General features: G+C 36.2%; 1 protein-coding gene and 1 pseudogene across 1 annotated transcript; one reads left to right on the top strand and one right to left on the bottom strand.

Annotated features, from left to right (window-relative positions):
* Positions 1 to 329: 329 nt before the first annotated feature.
* Positions 330 to 10545, bottom strand: LOC145909544 (solute carrier family 2, facilitated glucose transporter member 7-like). Its single transcript, XM_082996927.1, has 17 exons — positions 10495 to 10545; positions 8930 to 9197; positions 8581 to 8702; positions 8349 to 8519; positions 8174 to 8271; positions 7733 to 7904; positions 7485 to 7648; positions 6940 to 7084; positions 3215 to 3346; positions 2497 to 2764; positions 2155 to 2276; positions 1923 to 2093; positions 1755 to 1852; positions 1312 to 1483; positions 959 to 1122; positions 631 to 775; positions 330 to 529 (listed from the first exon to the last, which is right to left on the bottom strand). Exons 1-17 carry the CDS (start codon positions 10543 to 10545, stop codon positions 401 to 403), a joined length of 2592 nt encoding a protein of 863 aa, XP_082853053.1. The 3' UTR covers positions 330 to 400.
* A 3393-nt stretch (positions 10546 to 13938) lies between these two features.
* Positions 13939 to 18585, top strand: LOC145909543 (solute carrier family 2, facilitated glucose transporter member 5-like; annotated as a pseudogene).
* The last annotated feature ends 589 nt before the right edge of the window (positions 18586 to 19174 follow it).

The following is a 19174-nucleotide window of genomic DNA, read 5'->3' as shown; positions in this document are numbered from 1 at the left end:
AAGCCGCCTAAATGATTGCAAACCCCGTTTGTCTCTTTATCGGCATCTAGTGGCCAGAATTTAACTCATTTGTTTAATCTTTTTAATTTTTGGCAGGAAATTTTGATTTTCTTTACCACTCACACGTCAACATTGGCGTAACTTCAGTCATGCCAACGTTTAAAACAAAGGTTTTAGTTTGGTACACATATCATCAACAGGTTTTGAATATAAGCACTAGCGAAAAAACAGAGCTAGAGGTTACAAAATACACAGCAACTGACTTAACACTTACTTAATAAACTTTTTCTGACGATAAATTATTCGGATTCTTAAACGATAGAGCACGAACATTTTATTAAAACGGCATTTAAATCAAAGCCTCCATTGAAAAAAGCAGTTCTATCATAAATTCAATGCTTTATTTGAAGTATTCTTGTATCTCATCTGTTGTCTTCCCTTTGGTTTCGGGCAGACAAGTGATTTGAAATATGAGAAAAAACACAGTGCAACCAATCCATATTGACACTGCGTACGGTCCCAGTGCCTCCTGAAATGTTTTGAGAATACTTTTTGATATTGTGTCGTCACAAACCGATGGTTGAAGTTATGCCTAATTCTTGTGATGGGAAAGATGCTGTATGGGCCTACCTGGAGATAAGGTGGCAAAAACGCGACGATCCAAGCTAAAATCCATAACAACATCGAGCCTATGCTGAACGCAGTAGGGCGTATCGGTTCCGTTGTAATGTCAGAGAGAACGACAAGTATTGCTGTGTTCATAAAAGCACCAAAACTGCAAATAAATCCTTTTTAGCTGACAAACAAAAACAATGAGTCAACAATATTGTTACTGTTTGAAATACATTAAGAAAAGCATTAAAAGTTGTTTAAATTCCCGAAATATCTGAAAAGAAAAAAATGAAACATTTTCGATGTATTTGTCAGACTACTTTTGCGACACATTATTTCTACTTACGCTGATAAAAATAAAGCTGTGGCTATTACAGCAACAATGGGCATTGCCGATGGAGAAAGATGATTTGTTATTTGACTGATTGTGAACAAAATTGCTGACAACAGGATAACCACAGTCGAACCGATGAGAACTTTACGACCACCGTAAATGTTGATAATTTTAAACTGAAAAGTAAGCCATTTTTTAACACGTGGTTTTCTGTCTAAAAGACGTGATTCTTCGCAGCCACCAATACTCTCACTACCAAACACGATAACGTTTGGAAAAAACTTTGGAACGACCGGCCCGTTAAAGTAATACGTTTGTTAGCCGGTTTTTAATGGATTCCGTGTTGTATAGTAGTTACTACTTACCGCTGGAAGGCAGAGAATGACCCGAAGGGCAAAAACTCCTAAACTTGCAAAAGTTACCGTGTCAGGGTCAACACCAGCTTGTAGAAACACAAAGTCGGTATAGAACAAAAAATGGTTTATACCAGTTAACATAAAGCCGGCAAATATGGCGGCAACACAAAAGAAGATTCGCCTGAAATAGGAAAAAATACCAATTAATAGTTTGAAGAGATTCCCATAAAGAATCACCAAAGAATTTCTGCGTAAATCATCATGTTTTATTGATCTGTTTGCACAATATTATCTTTTTTCGAGTCTTGATTTATTTCAACATTGCTTCCTTATTAGTGAATAACATTCTGAAATATTTCAAACACAAATTTCAACCATTTTTTACTTTTGAAATGTGCTTGGTCGGAAAAATCATGTCCATAATAGATTTCAAAACAACTTTATTCATACACCTGTATTGTTTTGTAGAAAGAATTTCCTTTAAGGATAGAACAGGTGAATATGTGTTTATTTCTTCTTCTATTCTTGACATTTCAGCTTTAACATTATCCTGCAAATAAAAGCTTATGTTAAAAAATGTGTGACTGTGCATTCAACAAACAAAATATTTAAACGGTTACCATGCTTCCTATCCGCAGTTTGCGAAGAAGTGCAAGTGCTTCTTCCATTTTTTCAGCCCTTATAAGGTAATATGGTGTTTCAGGAAACCAAAAACTTGCAATGAGATACACGATGGAAGGCAATGAAACGAAACTAATCGCAACAGGCCACAACTGTGGAGTTCCTAGACCCTAAAAAACGGCAAAAGTTTGAACACAGGGCTCCAATTCATATGGAATGTGGGTTACACACCTGTGGATGGGCAAGTGCCGGTCCGCAAAACGTTCCGAATGTGATGGAAATGGCGGTTGCACTTTGCCACACTGGGTGTTTACTTCTTACGCTAACTTCCGCATTAAACATAGGAAGGAGTGCTGTGGACAAATAAAAAAATTTTATCACTTTATTTGTTACTTTTGTCAGATATTTCTGCAAAACCTAAAAGGCAATTTTAGTTTTTCCATTTGATTAAAATAAATGTGGGAATATGTTTTAATCCAAAACAACACGAACATTATCGACATTTTTGTGTTAATTTTCATCAAAACTAGTTTGCAAAATGAGCTCTAATAAAACACAAAACTGGTCTCTTACAGTAAAAAATGCCAAGCGGTATCCCAACCAAAAATCTACCAACGATGACAGCTTCATAGGAGCCAGTAAGACCTCCAATTAAACAAATTATTACAACCCCGACCAAATTAAGTGAATGGCAAAGCTGTACGAGACGTTTTCTTGAGAAGAAATGAAGAAGAAATTTGTTGCAGCAAGTCCCAGTAAAACCACCGACCAGGACAATGGAAATGGTGAAAGTGAACAAAATATACCACACGTCTTGTGGCAATGGAACGCCATTGCGTTTCTACGCAAACAAAACAATTATTTTTAGTGATTTTGTGCATTTTTGAAAACGACAACATATTTAAACAACGTATGTTTGGAGAAAACAGTTCTGTTTGGGTGCCCACAACATTATGTGAGTTTTATGTGATTTTGTTGAAGTTTGGAATAACCTGCTAGCGCCAGAAATGGAAAAACGGCTTTGGTTCAGTCAAGCGTGACATCTTTGCAAACACAAAACTCTTCTCAACTTTTGAGTAGCACTATTGTTTCAAAAAATTACAACTACTGTTTGAGGCAACAATTTGGCAATGAGTCATTGTTATTTACTTAAACCATTACGCAGATGACTGGCATATCTAAGAACAGATGATTTTTTAGTAAGCTATAATATAATAAACGTTTAAAAAAGTAACGTTTTTTGTGTTAGCGTAACTATGCAAGTTTAAAGCTACGTGCGTTTTTTGCTCACCAAGTATGTATTATTGTACACCGCTTTAATTGCTGGGACAAGTGGTCCAGTACTGGTGAAATGAAATCCAATGTTGAAAAAACCTAAGCAACTCGTGATGAACAGGAACACCGTTGCCAAACGAGAATTGTCCTTCATAGAAGATTAAGATGATAACGTACAAATTATATAGTGTGCCGTATTTCTTTGAATGTACAATTTGTGAACTTATTGATGGACTTGACTGTGGATTGCAGATTTTGTGTAAATTTTTGCTTTGAACGACGGCAATAATTTCGTAATTTCAATTATAGCCTCGAGCGATCTTAGGTAAAAAAAACCTTTCACTGTTTTAATTTCGTCCTATACGTACATATCAGTAAAATTTTACTTTTTTAGCGTTTCAGGCTTTCATTTGCAGTTAATAGCTTACATAATTATTGACTAAAACGTTCAAAAACAATTTCAAAACACTTTTTCGCCAAACAATACTGACCAGTTCCTCCATTGTGAAATACAAATGTTTGCTACCTCATTCACTTTTACATCCAAAGTTGCCTTGCTTCCAAACAAACCCGTAAATATGCCAATTTATGTTGTGAACCGAGGGCTAGATCCATCTACAGCTATAAAGCAAGTCCTACCTAATATTGTGGATCAATGGTTTTCTTGTGCCAAAATCGGATTATCACACTAACACCACACTCGAAAGTCAAACGCATACCAGACACAAACCTTGTTAGTTCGGTCACAAAGATTGTTATGCGTCAGTGATTTCTATTTCGTGACGTTTATGCTTCGCTAATCGGGCAATTTGGGCAATGTTTGCTTATTTACTCAAACATTTAGTAGAGAAGTGGATAATAATATGAAAAGAGACAATTTTGTCAAATTGCTGCAGTCAACAGTTCTATGCGCGGTTGGTTTAAGCAATTGTCCGCAAAGCTTGTGTGCAAAAGTGTGCAATTTTCATGTAATTATTCGCACGAAAACTACTTTACAAAAATGAGGTGCAAATTGCTTTCAACACGAAAAATCACGTTACCAGAAGTGAGGCAAAAAAGAAGGCAAAACCTTTCTCCATCAATTACTTCGGGTTGAACGTATGCAACGTATGGAAATATACCCAATTTGTTTCTTGTTTTAATGCGAAATCTTGAAAATTCGTGACATGGGTGAAAAATATCAATGCTGTGTGGCAAAATTTGTACATGCGGTCAGTATGTATTATTTTGTATGCTTTATGTGCAGGAAAATTGTGACGAAAGGGAAAATCATTTAGTCATCATGCAGCAGATCTAAAAGTACATGATCACAATTTTGTGGTTGATTTTTAACACTCGTGGCAACGCTAAAACCAATGTCAGAAAGAAGCATCCCGCCTGAATAGTTGGTTTGTTCGGGGTACCAACCCTCCGTCATCCCAGGTACGGAGTTTCCTTGCCTAATGACCTGTGGTTTGCTCTCCTGACTTTGAAAATTTCATTCGTTTTGATTGGTGGTTTTATTGGTGGATGTAGCAACAAGTTCTTACTTAGTGTATTACCGAGAAAACGTATTATACAACTTTGTCACAACTTAGTCGGGATTGCTGTAATTTGTTTGATTGGAGGTCTGACTTGCTCGTATGAAGCTATCATGGTTGGAAGGCGGATGGTTGGAATTCCACTGGGAGTGTTTCTCAGTAAGACTATACTTCTATTTACTTCGAATACTTCTAGTTAAAACGATATTGAGTTAACCTTATGAATTAGAATAAATCACTTGTAGTTTAAATACTCGCATGAAAAACAAATTATCAGCTGTTGCTTTGTTCCTGACTGAATTGACAATGAAATTATTTCCAAAGTTGAGCAAACATTTTCATACTTACTTTATCTTTATTTTTTAAGCACTTGGCCTGCGTGTGGGGCGATCCTGCCTTGCTATGCGAATGCATGGTATTACTTCTGCGTTGTCTGATTAAGGTGGTGGAGATCCTCTACGTATGTGAAGGTCGCTTGATAAGTTGTGCGCTTGCGCACCAGTGTACCTTGGCCACAATATACCCCATGCAACCACTGAGCTCCTGTAGCTCAGTTGGTAGTCGTTGGGCCTGGTTAGCCCAGGGTCGTGAGTTCAAACCTCACCGGGAGCTTGATTTTTCAGATCTCGCCCCGACTTGTCGGGAATAGTGGCTGCCTGTGAACCCTATGATATGAGTTTTGGGGAATCTGTGTGGTGAAATTATCTTTCTGATCTACAATTATGTACTTTTTTTCAAAAAATGATTCTTCTTCCTACAATGATATTGGTTTAAGTTATCACTACACATTAATGCTAAACGTTTTAAAACAACTAACTAGTCGTAATTAAGTCAACTTTTGTTATATAATGCCACATGATGAAATATGTCGTTTTGTTTGTTCAGTATAAAAGAGTTGACGTGTGCTCAGTAGGTTGCGGTTTTTTTGAGCCGCATAAATGATTACAAACCCCGTTTGTCTCTTTATAGGCCTCTAGTGGCCAGAATTTTAGTAATTTTTTTAAACTTTTTAATTTTTGAAAAAAAAATTCATTTTCTACCACACCAACACTTTGCGTTCGGGAAAAACATTCATAAACAAAATATCTTTGCGTGACAGAATCTTACGCTAAATGTTCCCGCAACAGTTTTTCGCTTATTTGCAACAAAATTTTGTTCCTCAGAACAAACAAAATTACGAACTTTTCCTGGAGCACGTACGTTAGTTTTTATTTCTTTAGATGTGATTTTTCACACACCACTGATCAGGGAAATTAGATAAAACTTGCAGGCAAAGATTGCCGTCGGGCTCCACCTAGCGAGAAGTTTTATCGTGCTGGGTATCACGGATCGACACTGCCACCAGTACCAACCTTATACAGTTCAATATTTCTTAAGGTAAATTTGGTGTTACATACTAATTACGACACCCTATATAACCGGTACGCAACACACACACTTGTATTCATAAAACGAATCATAATTTACCTGCATTAAAGTTTTGTTGTAGGACTTTGAGCACACAATATGTTTAGAGGGCATAATCATTTTATTTATCGAAGTTTTACACCCTAATATGCGTCAGGCACAAATGCCAAAAATAACTAAATCATCTGTGATTTTTACCACTTACGCGGCAACATTGGCGTAACTTCAGTCATGCAAACTTTTGAAACAACAAAGGATTTAGTTTGGTGAGTAAACCATCTATAGGGTTTTGAATATAAACACTTGCGACAGAATAAAGCTTGAGGTTACAAAATACTCAGCAACTGACTTAACACTTTGTTAATAAACTCTATCTCAAGTTTAAATATTTCGATTTTCAAATGATAGAGGGCGACTACTTCGTTAAAACGGCATTTAAATCAAAGCCTCCATTGACAAAAGCAGTTCTATCATAAATTCAATGCTTTATTTGAAGTATTCTTGTATCTCATCTGTTGTCTTCCCTTTGGTTTCGGGCAGACAAGTGATTTGAAATATAAGAAAAAACACAGTGCAACCAATCCATATTGACACTGCGTATGGTCCAAGTGCCTCCTGTAATGTTTTGAGAATATTTTTGATATTGTGTCGTCAAAAAGATTTAGTTAAAATCTTTATTGTTGTTTCGTTCTATAATAAAATATCAACAGGTGGTCGGTAATGACGAGTATTCACTTCAGAATGCTAATTCGTCACAAACCGATGGTTGGAGTTATGCCTAATGCTTGTGATGGGAAATGCTATATGGGCCTACCTGCAGATAAGGTGGCAAAAACGCGACGATCCAAGATATAATCCACAACAACATCGAGCCTATGCTGAACGCAGTAGGGCGTATCGGTTCCGTTGTAATGTCAGATAGAACGACGAGTATTGCTGTGTTCATAAAAGCACCAAAACTGCAAATAAATCCTTTTTAGCTGACAAACAAAAACAACGAGCCAAAAATATTGTTACTGCCTGAAATACATTAAGAAATTTATTAAAAGTGGTTTAACTTGCTTAATAGCTGTAGAGGGTTCTAACCCTCGGTTAGGCATTGTTTATTTATCTGCGACAGCAAATTATTTTAGTTCTATATATAAGCGAAATCGATTTTTCATAATAAAATCTGCTGACGTTACTCCGAGGCTTGTTGCTTCATTATATTCAAAAGTGGTTTAACTGTTGAAAATAACACCCGAAATATACGAAAAGAAATAAAATGAAACATTTTAGATTCATTTTTTCTTTTAAAATTTTATTCCTTTTGAATAAATGTCTACTAGACTATTTTTGCGACACAATATTCTTACTTACGCTGATATCAATAAAGCTGTAGATATTATAGCAACAATGGGCATTGCCGATGGAGAAAGATGATTAGTTATTTGACTGATTGTGAACAAAATTGCTGACAACAGGATAACCACAGTCGAACCGATGAGAACTTTACGACCACCGTAAATGTTGATAATTTTAAACTGAAAAGTAAGCCATTTGTTAAGCCATTAACAGGTGCTATTGTGTCTAAATGGATACCGTATTGTACAGCGTTTACCACTTACCGCTGGAAAGCAGAGAATGGCCTCAAGGGCAAAAACTCCTAAACTTGCAAAAGTTACCGTGTCAGGGTCAACACCAGCTTGTAGAAACACAAAGTCGGTATAGAACAAAAAATGGTTTATACCAGTTAACATGTAGCCGGCAAATATGGCGGCAACACATAAGAAGATACGTCTGAAATATGAAAAAATACCAATTAATAGTTTAAAGTGATTCCCATAAAGAAACATCGAAGAATTTCTTGAATCATCATTTTCTGTTGATTTGTTTACACAAAATTTATCTTTATTCGTGCCTTGATTTATTTTAATATTGCGTACTAATTAGTGAATAGCATTCTGAAATATTTCAAACACAAAGTTTAACCATTTTTTACTTTTGAAATGTGCTTGGTCTAAAAAATCATGACCATAATATATTTCAAAACAATTTTATTCATACACCTATTTTGTTTTGTAGAAAGAATTTCCCTCAAGGAGAGAAAAGTTGAAGATGTGTTTATTTCTGCTTCTATTCTTGACATCTCGGCTTTAACATTATCCTGTAAATATGTTCACAAGCTCATGTACAAAAAATGTGTGACTGTTCGTTCAACAAACAAAATATTTAAACGGTTACCATGGTTCCTATCCGCAGTTTGCGAAGAAGTTCAAGTGCTTCTTCTACTTTTCCTGCCCTTATAAGGTAATATGGTGTTTCAGGAAACCAAAAACTTGCAATGAGATACACGATGGAAGGCAATGAAACGAAACTAATCGCAACAGGCCACAACTGTGGAGTTCCTAGACCCTAGAAAACGGCAAAAGTTTGAACACAGGGCTCCAGGTCATATGGAATGTGGGTTACACACCTTTGGATGTGCAACTGCCAATCCGCAGAATGTTCCTATTATGATGCAAATGGCGGTTGCACTTTGCCACACTGGGTGTTTACTTCTTACGCTAACTTCCGCATTAAACATCGGAAGGAATGCTGGGGACAAATACAAAATCTCATCACCTTATTTGTTACTTTTGTCAGATATTTCTGCAAAACGTACAAGGCAATTTTAGTTTTTCCCGTTAATTGAAATTATTGTGGGAATATGTTTTAATCCAAAACAACACGAACACAACACCAACATTTTATAATTGTGTTGATTTTTATCAAAACTAGTTTGCAACATGAGCTGTAATAAAACACACAAACCGGTATCTTACAGTAAAAAATGCCAAGCGGTATCCCAACCAAAAATCGACCAACAATGACAGCTTCATAGGAGCCAGTAAGACCTCCAACCAAACAAATTATGACAACACCGACCAAGTTAAGTAAATGGCAAAGCTGTACGATATGTTTTCTTGAGAAGATATGAAGTAGAAACTTGTTGCAGCAAGTCCCAGTTAAACCACCAACCAGGACAATGGAAATGGTGAAAGTGAGCAAAATATACCAGACGTCTTGTGGCAATGGAACGCCATAGCGTTTCTACGCAAAAAAACAAATATTTGTAGTGATTTTTAACATTTTTTTAAACGACAACGTATTTGAACAACGTATGTTTAGAAAAGACAGTTCTGTTTGTTCGCTTTGGGTCCCCCACAACATTATGCGAGGTTTGTGTGAATTTGTTGAAGTTTGGAATAGCCTGCTAGTGCCAGGAATGGAAAAACGACTTTGGTTCAGTCAAGCGTGACATGTTTGCAAACATAAAACCTAAAACACTTCTCAACTTTTGAGTAATGACTATTATTTCAAAAAATTACAACTACGCTGTGACGCAACAATTTACAATAGGTCATTGTTATTTACTTATGCAGATGCCTGGCATATCTAAGAACAGATGGTTTAAGCTTAACGTTTAAAAAAGTATGGTTTCTTGTGCTACCTGCGTTTTTTGCTTACCATGTATGTATTATTGTATACCGCATGTATTGCTGGGACAAGTGGTCCAGTACTGGTGAAATGAAATCCAATGTTGAAAAAACTCAAGCAACTCGTGATAAACAGGAACACCGTTGCGAAACGAGAATTGTCCTTGATAGAAGATTAAGGTATGTATATGATAACAAGCAAATTATATAGTGTGGCGTAATTTGTTGAATGTAAAATTTGTGAACTTATTGATGGACTTGACTGTGGATTGCAGATTTAGTCTAAATTTTTGCTTTCAACGACGGCAAAAATTTTTTATATTTTCATTTATAGCCTCGAGCGATCATAGTAAAAATTCCTATCGCAATCGCGTGTTATGATCGACATAAGTCACCTAACAAATGATCAGCATTTTGCAACAATTTTGCAGGCTTTTTGCGAGTTTAGCTCGGTTTGTTAAGCTTTCATTGTCAAGCAACTAATCAATCTCACACTAGCACCTTTAAAATTGAGGTCAACATTTTTTCTGTTGAATCTTTTTTGTTAAAGGTTTTCTTTTTAAATCATCATATTTCTGTTATCCGTGCCGCAGCATATCTTTTTTATTTGACTAAAGTAATTGTTTGAATAACATGATGATATTCCGTAAAGGCACACAAAACTCATGCATGATGAATTGTAAATTATAGGCGAACAACAATAAACTTCTAAGTTATGTACAACCTAACCAAGACTACAATTATGCCGAATATTGCCTACCAGTATTTAAACAGTTTAAATTTCGCCTACGGGCATGATCAGTAGATCAGTTGAAAATGTGCCAGGCTTTCACCTGCAACTAATTCAGACAATTTAATGATTAAACAATAAAAAAACAATTTTAAAATATTTTTTGACAAACAACACTTACTAGTTCTTCCATAGTGAAATACAAATCTTTGCTACCACATTCACCTTGCATTCGAAGTTGCGTTGTCTCCAACAAATCAGTAAATGGGCCAACTCATTTTCTGGACCAATGTTTTGCCCAAACTTTTTTGTGCGCCAAAATTGCGCAATAACGAGTGAACTTGAATGGCAAAAGGAATTTAAGCATATATTATATGAATAAAATTTTCTCGAAAAGCGTGAAGTTTATGTTGTAAGATTGTCACGTTTAAATGAACGGAGTGCACATTCACATTACACCTGATGAAGCGAGAGAAACTCGTTAAAGTTTGCGTGTTTTAGAAAATAAAAATCAGCCTCTTCAAAGAGCGGTAAAGAAGAAGGGTACAATTCAGTGTTGCAAGACTGGTACGGCTTATTTTATAATTAGGAAGAAATAAGGTTCCAAGATTGTCGGATAAAGCATGAAAAAGCGTGATAAAGAAGCGTAAAAGCAAATGAAAAAATTAAACTATTTGTAACATGTAAGTAAGACACATTGGTCAGCAGCTTTATATATTGCACCACAAGTTCTGCCACTTAACTCACCGACTATCTCGGGTAAACTGTCGTTAACCACATGGACAAACACTTCCGTGATCGTTCAACCTCACTCTACTCAAATGATGCAAAATATTTTACAGTGTATTAAGTTAATATCGAACACATTTACTATATTATCGAAATATCGAACACATTTACTTCAATCTTCTGCCAAATAAATAGTAAAACACTGAAAACATGTAACAAGTAAGTTTACGGCGAAATACGTTGTTTGCTTACAAGCATGTATGCTTTGTATTTGAACGAGACACTTCCTACTTTCACGTCCCAAACTTAACACGAAAAATCTCATTTTTTTTCGTGTAATACGATATTTCTTGGCAAGCTGCAGACAGGGTGTGTAGACGCACTGTTTCGGCCTGTGAGGTCTCATCAGTGCAGCTGTTGCAGTGGCACTGTGCTAGCTTTTACACTAGCAGGAACACCAGATTCCACTTTGTGGTACCTCTGTTGGGTACCCTATACTCGGTACCAAACAACAGAGACGAACCACTGTGGAGCGCACTATGGCCAAACGGATCTGCTTGGTAACCGATAGCGCTAAAGGCAAAACACTAATGCAATATATGTGCATATACAATATTTCTTGTGATGCGATATTCACACGAAAACTCGCATTACAAAAAAAGAGGTGCAAACTGCTTTCAACACGAAAAACCACGTTACAAGAAATATCTTTTACTGCGTGCGAATGCGTTCGTCTGGGTTGGTGCAACTGTAGAGCAAGTTTAGAAAGTTGTAAATAATAATCCTTTTGTTTAGGAAATGTGGACATTAAGATGCCCAACAAATGCAACGTGAACAACATCAACCATTGTCTGATGTAAGTGCAAAATAAAATCTTTTTCATTTCCATTAGGCGTAAATGAATATTTTACCAAGTTAATTTTTAGAAAAACTAAAGAAAAAACACAAAAGGTTAGAACTAAATAAATATACGATAATATACTTTTCTTAACTCTGCCTTGCTGTTATTTTAAGATTTTTCCAAACGAAGAATTCAAAAAACTTCAATAGTCAAGCTTTTTTCATGTTTATTTTTGAGGTTTACAAAATTATTCATGCCTTTCTCCATCAACTACCTCAGGCTGAACGTTTGCAGCATGCGGCCGGAAATATACCTAACATAACATAGTATCTTGTTTGAAAATCTAGATCATAAAAACTGTGACATGGGTGAAAAATATCAATGCTGCGTGGCAAAATTTGTACATCAGTGCGGTCAGTATTTATTATTTTGTTTGCTTTATGTGCAGGAAAATTGTGGCACTGATAAACGGCTGCTGTGTCCAGAAATACAATCAATCCTCTTTACACGTATTATTTTATTCGTAAGTTATATTGTAAGTACACAGAGCACTAATCTGTTCACGAGCAAGAAACCATAAATATTTCTTCACTTGAAGAATGTTTTTATTTGTTCTGGGGATTTCCCTTTAGTTACCGGAAGGAAGCGAAACTGAAATATGACGTAAAGGATTGTACAGCCGATCCATATTGTGACGGCATATGGTCCAAATGACCCTGGAATTTGAAGGATTCTGTTTGAATTGATTGATCGACGACAACATGACCTTAAACTGCAGCCGAAAAGAATTGATGTTGGTTGTCCCTTTAATTCACAAATTGTGAGTTGCATGATACCTGCAGGTGCCAAGAAACCGACCAACCACGCAAAAAACCACAAAACCATCAAACCATATCCAAATGCAGTGGGGCGTATCGGTTTTGTCGTTATGTCAGAAAGAACGACAAGAATTGCAGGAGTCATAAAAGCCCAATACCTAAAAAAAAACAGGATACAACGTCGTACGAATTTCACACAAAATAATACGCTAACTTACGAGCAAATTAAAATTCCGGTGGACAAAACGGCAATGATTGGCATGACGTTAGAAGCAAGATGATTATTTGGCTTATAGTGAATAAAACTGCCGAAAGTAGAATAACAATTGTTGATCCTATCAAGACTTTCCGACATCCGACTAGATCAATGATTTTATACTGTGGGATACGTACGTGATTATAATAGCTTTGATCGTGTGTTGCATAATAAATTTCAGGAGTTATTTATTTTTTAATAAACCGCTAAATCTAGTATTTGAATTACAACAAAATCAGAATGCTCATATTTGTTTTATTACAAAAGCTTTGTAAAACTTGTGTTCATCTGAAGTCATTTGTTAGCATCGTCATATTTACTAATTTCGAGCAGTTTTATGTAACATTTTAACTAATGTGGCGTAATGTTTAATAATAATGGAAAACATTTAACTGTTTCTTTCACTCCAGTCGGTATGAGAAAAGGGGAAATAATTAGACACAAAATTTTTGGTCACGTCTTTTGCTTGTGTTCAGATTTGACGTCAGAATCACTGTTTTCTTTTAATCACTGTTTTCTTGGAAGACTATACAATCACCGTCATCCGTTGGCGCCAAACTAGATGCAACCTTACGGAGAAAATAGGGTGGAAACACTATGGACAAGCAATGCTCAACCAATAGTGCCGTCAGGCCCTGTGTCACAATAATCATATGATTATGTTTGGTCAGCAAAGTCATCTGATAGTCACACCAGCTGCACAGAAACAGTGACCTTCTGTCTGCAGCTTTTACAAAAAATTAGTGTTATCCAAAATTGAATTCTTACACGTACCACAAAGCAACGTGCTCTATTTTTATTTGTCAATGCTGACCCTGCTGAAAACTTTGCACAAAAAGAAAATGTTTAAAATCGACATTTTTCCCCGTTTTCTTGTTTTGAAATAATAACTTAGTTGGGAACATTGTCTCAGGGGTGGTTCCAGGCGAATCCTCCGAGAAAAAAGGGTTTAACGGTCTAACTATTTGAACCAGTCGAAGCATGACGTGTCGGTGTTTAATTGGCTTAACTGCATTGCAGCAGGATTTTCTTCGCAGAGTCTCCGAGCCACGCGATCAAGTCAAAACCAGCACAGACATCGAACATGGCGGAACCAGTGAGTATTTTGCTGTTGAATAAATACATTATTAGCAAGTAACGCAGTAATATTTCATGCAATGGCATGATTGGCAGGATCGCCCCACTTTGCAATCACAGCTATCGTATCGCGATCATTAGGTTTGCAGGCTTGACAGCCCAGGCATTGAAGCATTGATTATTAGCAAGTATGTTTTAAACTGAACATGAGCAAAATTAAACGGTTTAATGCGTAAATTTACTGCTTAATTGTAACGCACGTTGTTGAATTAAGAGGCTTTTTGTGCTTGTTGCCATCGCAGAATTGGTTGCGTTACATAAACGAATGATTTTTTATTTTTATTAAGGAAGCAAGATCGCCTGATATAGCTGACTGTCTATTATTTGGTGTCTCTAGTCTGCCATCTCATATAGGGTTTTACGTATAATGCAAACACTTCTCTTGGCAGTTTGTTTGATTATGTCGAAATTGCAACACAGCATACACGTTTCCCAAAATTTCTTTGATGCAGTATCTTTGCTGGAAAGACCGTATTAACATGACCAATACTTTACGTTTAGATGCAGCATCGATGACATAAATATTAAGTGACTAACTGACTTATCAAAAAAAACTCGTCCGGTAGTTGTAACTTTAACAGCATATTGACGTAAAACAAAGAAATTTTGTCAAACGACGGTTTTAATTTTACGAAGGAAAACTCCCGTTACGCTTCAGTGATTCTTTTCGTGACCAGCTGTATGAGTTATTTCCTAATCGGATTCCACTTCACAACAATGGTGCCTTTAGTGCCAGCACTTCAGGAGATATACAACGATACATATACGGTAAAATATAGCTTAGATCCGTGGTGTTTTATGAAAAGAATCTGTTGAATATTACTGGGAAGTTACTCAATCTTGTCTTTTCTAGCGAAGTTAATCGTATGCCGTTTCACAACAGCAGCCGAAAAGACGCCATCACTTTTCTAAACTTGCGCCAAAATATTTGCACACTTGACTGCAAATAGCGGGCTTACAAACCCAACGCCTCTCTTGGCGAGATCTTAGCAGATAAAGGATAGACTTCAAGTTTCCCAACACCCGCATACCTGTAGAGTGCAACCATGCGTAAAGAATTAAGAAAACTAAAATATGCCCCCCTTGTAGCTTCTGCTTCTGAAGCAACGGTTTAGGTCAGTCTTCCTGATTGTAAGGATAGTAAACTTGGTTGCAAAGTTTACAAATTTTGCTTGTTAATCCTTTTGGCCTGGCCATGTCGATATACGCCGGTTGTGTTTTAATGCCCATTCAATAGGTCGGTATTTTTATCGAACAGAAACGCAATGAATTTCCTTTGCCAAGCGATGTGTGGGTTGCTCTCCTTACTTTGACTGTCTCATTTGTTCTGGTCGGAGGATTCGTAGGTGGATGTTGCAACAAGTTTCTGTTGAGCATCTTATCCAGGAAACACCTCCTTCAAGTCACACATTGCTTAAACTTGATCGGTGTTGTTATAATTTGTTTGGTTGGAGGTCTCACCGGCTCCTACGAAGCTGTCATTGTCGGAAGGCTGTTGGTTGGAATTCCGCTGGGAGTTTATTTTAGTAAGATTTATCGACAGTATATTAAATGATTTACCTTTTTGAACTCCTCCGCTAATTCTAAAATCGATGCATGAGAATGATGAAAAAGTAGGACGGATAAAAAATGTGTTGCCCTTTGCAATTGGAATGGCGTCATTTTAGGTTGTTCATTTTTAGGTATAAAGTTGACCGAATATGACCTCAATTTTGTGGTTGATTTTTAGCACTCGTGGCGATGTTTAACGCTGAAACCAGTGTCAGAAAGAAGCATCCTGCCTGGCAAAGCATAACTGCAACTTCACTTATAGTTGGTTTGTTCGTGGGACCCGCCCTTAGTCACCCCAAGGTTTGTACATTTTTTCGCGACTTTTCATAAATAAATTATTGTTTTTTTTTGTGATTGTTTCCTCCTTAATTAGCGTTTGCTGCATTTTTAAAACTATTCCAAATAAAAAATAAACTTATAACTTTAGGGTTTGGGTACAACTGTATTGTGGCCAGTAGCAGTGTCATTTGGTGCATTGCCATCTCTGCTGTATCTTACAGCAAGCTTTTGGTTTCCTGAAACTCCATACTACCTAATTAGGGAAGGGAAAACCGAAGAGGCACTGGAACTACTTGGAAAACTTCGCACAGGAAATAAAGTAAAACAGCCATTTAGTAAAATGTTGACGTAGTGTAGCCTAAGCATTGTAACGAGTTTTTTCAGGACGATATTAAAATGGAACTTAATGAAATCGAAAATGAAATAAACAAATCCAATACAGTTCTCTCTTTGAAAGAAATACTATCTACGAAACAATACAGGTAACATATCAATAATATATATTTTTTTAAATTGTGTCCGAAAACAATGACATTGTTCAAACCGTTATTAGTTCTATTGCTTATAAATAATTTTCTCGGAGAAATCTGTCGGCACTCTTGGTTTTCAGACAGTTGTTAGGCCATAGAGTGTTCAGTATTACGTTCATTTCCATTGGTTCGTGAGTAACTGTGAATATCGGCGACACAATCGGCTAGTTTTTGCCTGACTATGTTGCTGGCAAAATGGTCAATAGTCATCAAACTGTCTGAAGCTCTATTTAAAACGTTATTGGCTATATTGCTACTATAAACCAATAACATTCAATCTTAATTAAATTTTGTCTATAACTTATTTTCGAATTCAATATATCACCAAACAGAATCAAGGAATAAATATAGAAATTCGACTATAGTTTGTGTAAATAAAGAGTTTTACTATCTTCTATATTCAATTACTGCAACACGCCATATCAGGTCTATAACTTTCAGAAGTTGCTGGTGCAATGTATTTTCACTTCGCGCGTTTTTGTTCTCTTGTTTTTAGTGCCGTTACCGCATTTTGCTTTCTCACGCTATTTTCAACACACGATGAAGCGAGATTAAGCTCGCGAAAGCACGTGCTAACAAAGTTTTTTAACAGCCAGTCTTTCCAATAGTGCACCAGCAACTACTGAGTTATCATATATCTGTAATTTTGACAAGAAATATTTGTTAATAGGAATTGTTATTCTGGCACTTAAGTTACGAAACTGTTTATTGTAACCAACGTTTTGTCCACTATCCGGCGAGACTTCCTCAGGGTTAAGAAATGTTTGTTTGCAGACGCATATTTGTTTCTGCCGTCGTTATTTTTGCCGGCTACGTGTTGAATGGAGCAGGTCATTTTATCTTCTACACCGACATTGTGTTTCTGCAAGCTGGCATCGACCCAGAAACTGTTACATTTGCTACTTTGGGTGTTTTTGGACTTCAGTGTATTCTGTGTATACCAGCGGTAAGTAAGTAAAATGTGAGAAAATTGGAATAAATTTACCACAGAAGTGTTATTACTACAAATTACGCCACATTAAATAGAATGTTACAATAAAACTTCTCGAAATAAGTAAATATGACGATGCTAACAAATTACTTTAGATAAACACAAGTTTTACAAAGCTTTTGTAATAAAACAAATATAAGCATCCTGATTTTATTTGAATTCAAATACTAGATTTAGCTGTATATTAAAAAATAAATAACTTCTGAAATTTATTATGCAAAACACGATCAAAGCTATTATAATCACCAACGTATCCCACAGTATAAAATCAAATTTATTATAATCACCTACTTATCCCACAGTATAAAATCAAATTTATTATAATCACCTACGTATTCCACAGTATAAAATCATTGATCGATTTGGAGGACGGAAAGTCTTGATAGGATCAACAATTGTTGTTCTACTTTCGGCAGTTTTATTCACTATAAGCCAAAAAACATCTCATCTTGCTTCTAACGTCATGCCAATCATTGCCGTTTTGTCCACCGGAATTTTAATTTGCTCGTAAGTTAGCTTATTATTTTGTGTGAAATTCGTACGACGTGGTATCCTGTTTTTTTCAGATATTGGGCTTTTATGACTCCATCAATTCTTGTCGTTCTTTCTGACATAACGACAGAACCGATACGCCCCACTGCATTTGGATATGGTTCGATGGTTTTGTGGTTCTTTGCATGGTTGGTCGGTTTCTTGGCTCCTTACTTGCAGGTATCATGCAACTCACAATTTCGTTTATGAATTAAAGAGACAACCAACATCAATTCTTTTCGGTTGCATTTTAAGGTCATGTTGTCGTCGAGACAATCAATTCAAACAAAATCTTTTAAATTTCAGGGGTCATTTGGACCATATGCCGTCACAATATGGATCGGCTGTACAATCCTTTACGTCATATTTCAGTTTCGCTTCCTTCCGGAAACTAAAGGGAAATCCCCAGAACAAATACAAAATTTCTTCAAGTGAAGAAATTTTTATGGCGCAGACTATCTTTCTTTCAGAACAGATCAGTGCTGTGTGTATTTACAATATAACTTACTAATAAAATAACACGTGTTAGTGCATTGAATTTGTATGTCAGTGCTTGATCGAGGCTCTGCTGCTCCTAAAAATATTGCGCTCGCCAAGAATAAGGGGTAAAGTCATAATACATTTTTTGCCTTTGTTCCGAAATTTCGTTACAAAACCGTTCCGAGAAACGAAATTTCGTTCCCAAATGAGAAAAACCGTTTCGGGAACATTATTTTTACGCAAAATTTCGTTACAGGAACATATTTTGGTTTTTGAATTGTGTTTCCAAAATCACAATTTGGGTAATATCGCACTAAAAATTGTGTTCCGAAATTCTACCAAGCCAAAAATCACCACTAGATGTCGACAAAGAGACGAAGATAACGTGGTTTTGCTCACGAGTATAAGGTTGATTTTATTACGAATATATGTTTTCAAACGTAGACACTTACGGGAAGATGAAAATATGCATGGAACATAATTTTCGTTCCCGGAACAGAATTTGCGTTCCTGGAACCGAATTTTGATTCTGGGAACGGAATTTTTGTTACTGGAACAGAATTTTCGTTACAGGAACGGAATTTTCGTTACGGGAACAGAATTTTCGTTACTGGAACAAAATTATCGTACCAGAAGAATAATTAAATTTCCATTGAAGTTACTTTTCGATCGAAGAACACAATTGTCGTTCTTCAAGAAAATTGTTGTTGAGCGACCT

The sequence above is a fragment of the Ascidia mentula genome, chromosome 7 (genome assembly GCF_947561715.1).
Source record: "Ascidia mentula chromosome 7, kaAscMent1.1, whole genome shotgun sequence".
In the NCBI taxonomy this organism is placed as follows: Eukaryota; Metazoa; Chordata; class Ascidiacea; order Phlebobranchia; family Ascidiidae; genus Ascidia; species Ascidia mentula.
The sequence above is the reverse complement of the archived record's forward strand: the minus strand, read 5'-3'. Positions and strand labels throughout refer to the sequence as shown.

Excerpts from the sequence above, each read along its gene's own strand:
- LOC145909544 (XM_082996927.1), bottom strand. The coding sequence starts at position 10,545 with ATGCAAGGTGAATGTGGTAGCAAAGATTTGTATTTCACTATGGAAGAA. Across the intron at positions 1,484-1,754 it reads CTTTCTACAAAACAATACAG|GCGAATCTTCTTTTGTGTTG; the intron begins GTGTATGAATAA and ends TTCCTATTTCAG. Across the intron at positions 1,123-1,311 it reads TCATTCTCTGCCTTCCAGCG|TTTAAAATTATCAACATTTA; the intron begins GTAAGTAGTAAC and ends CTTACTTTTCAG.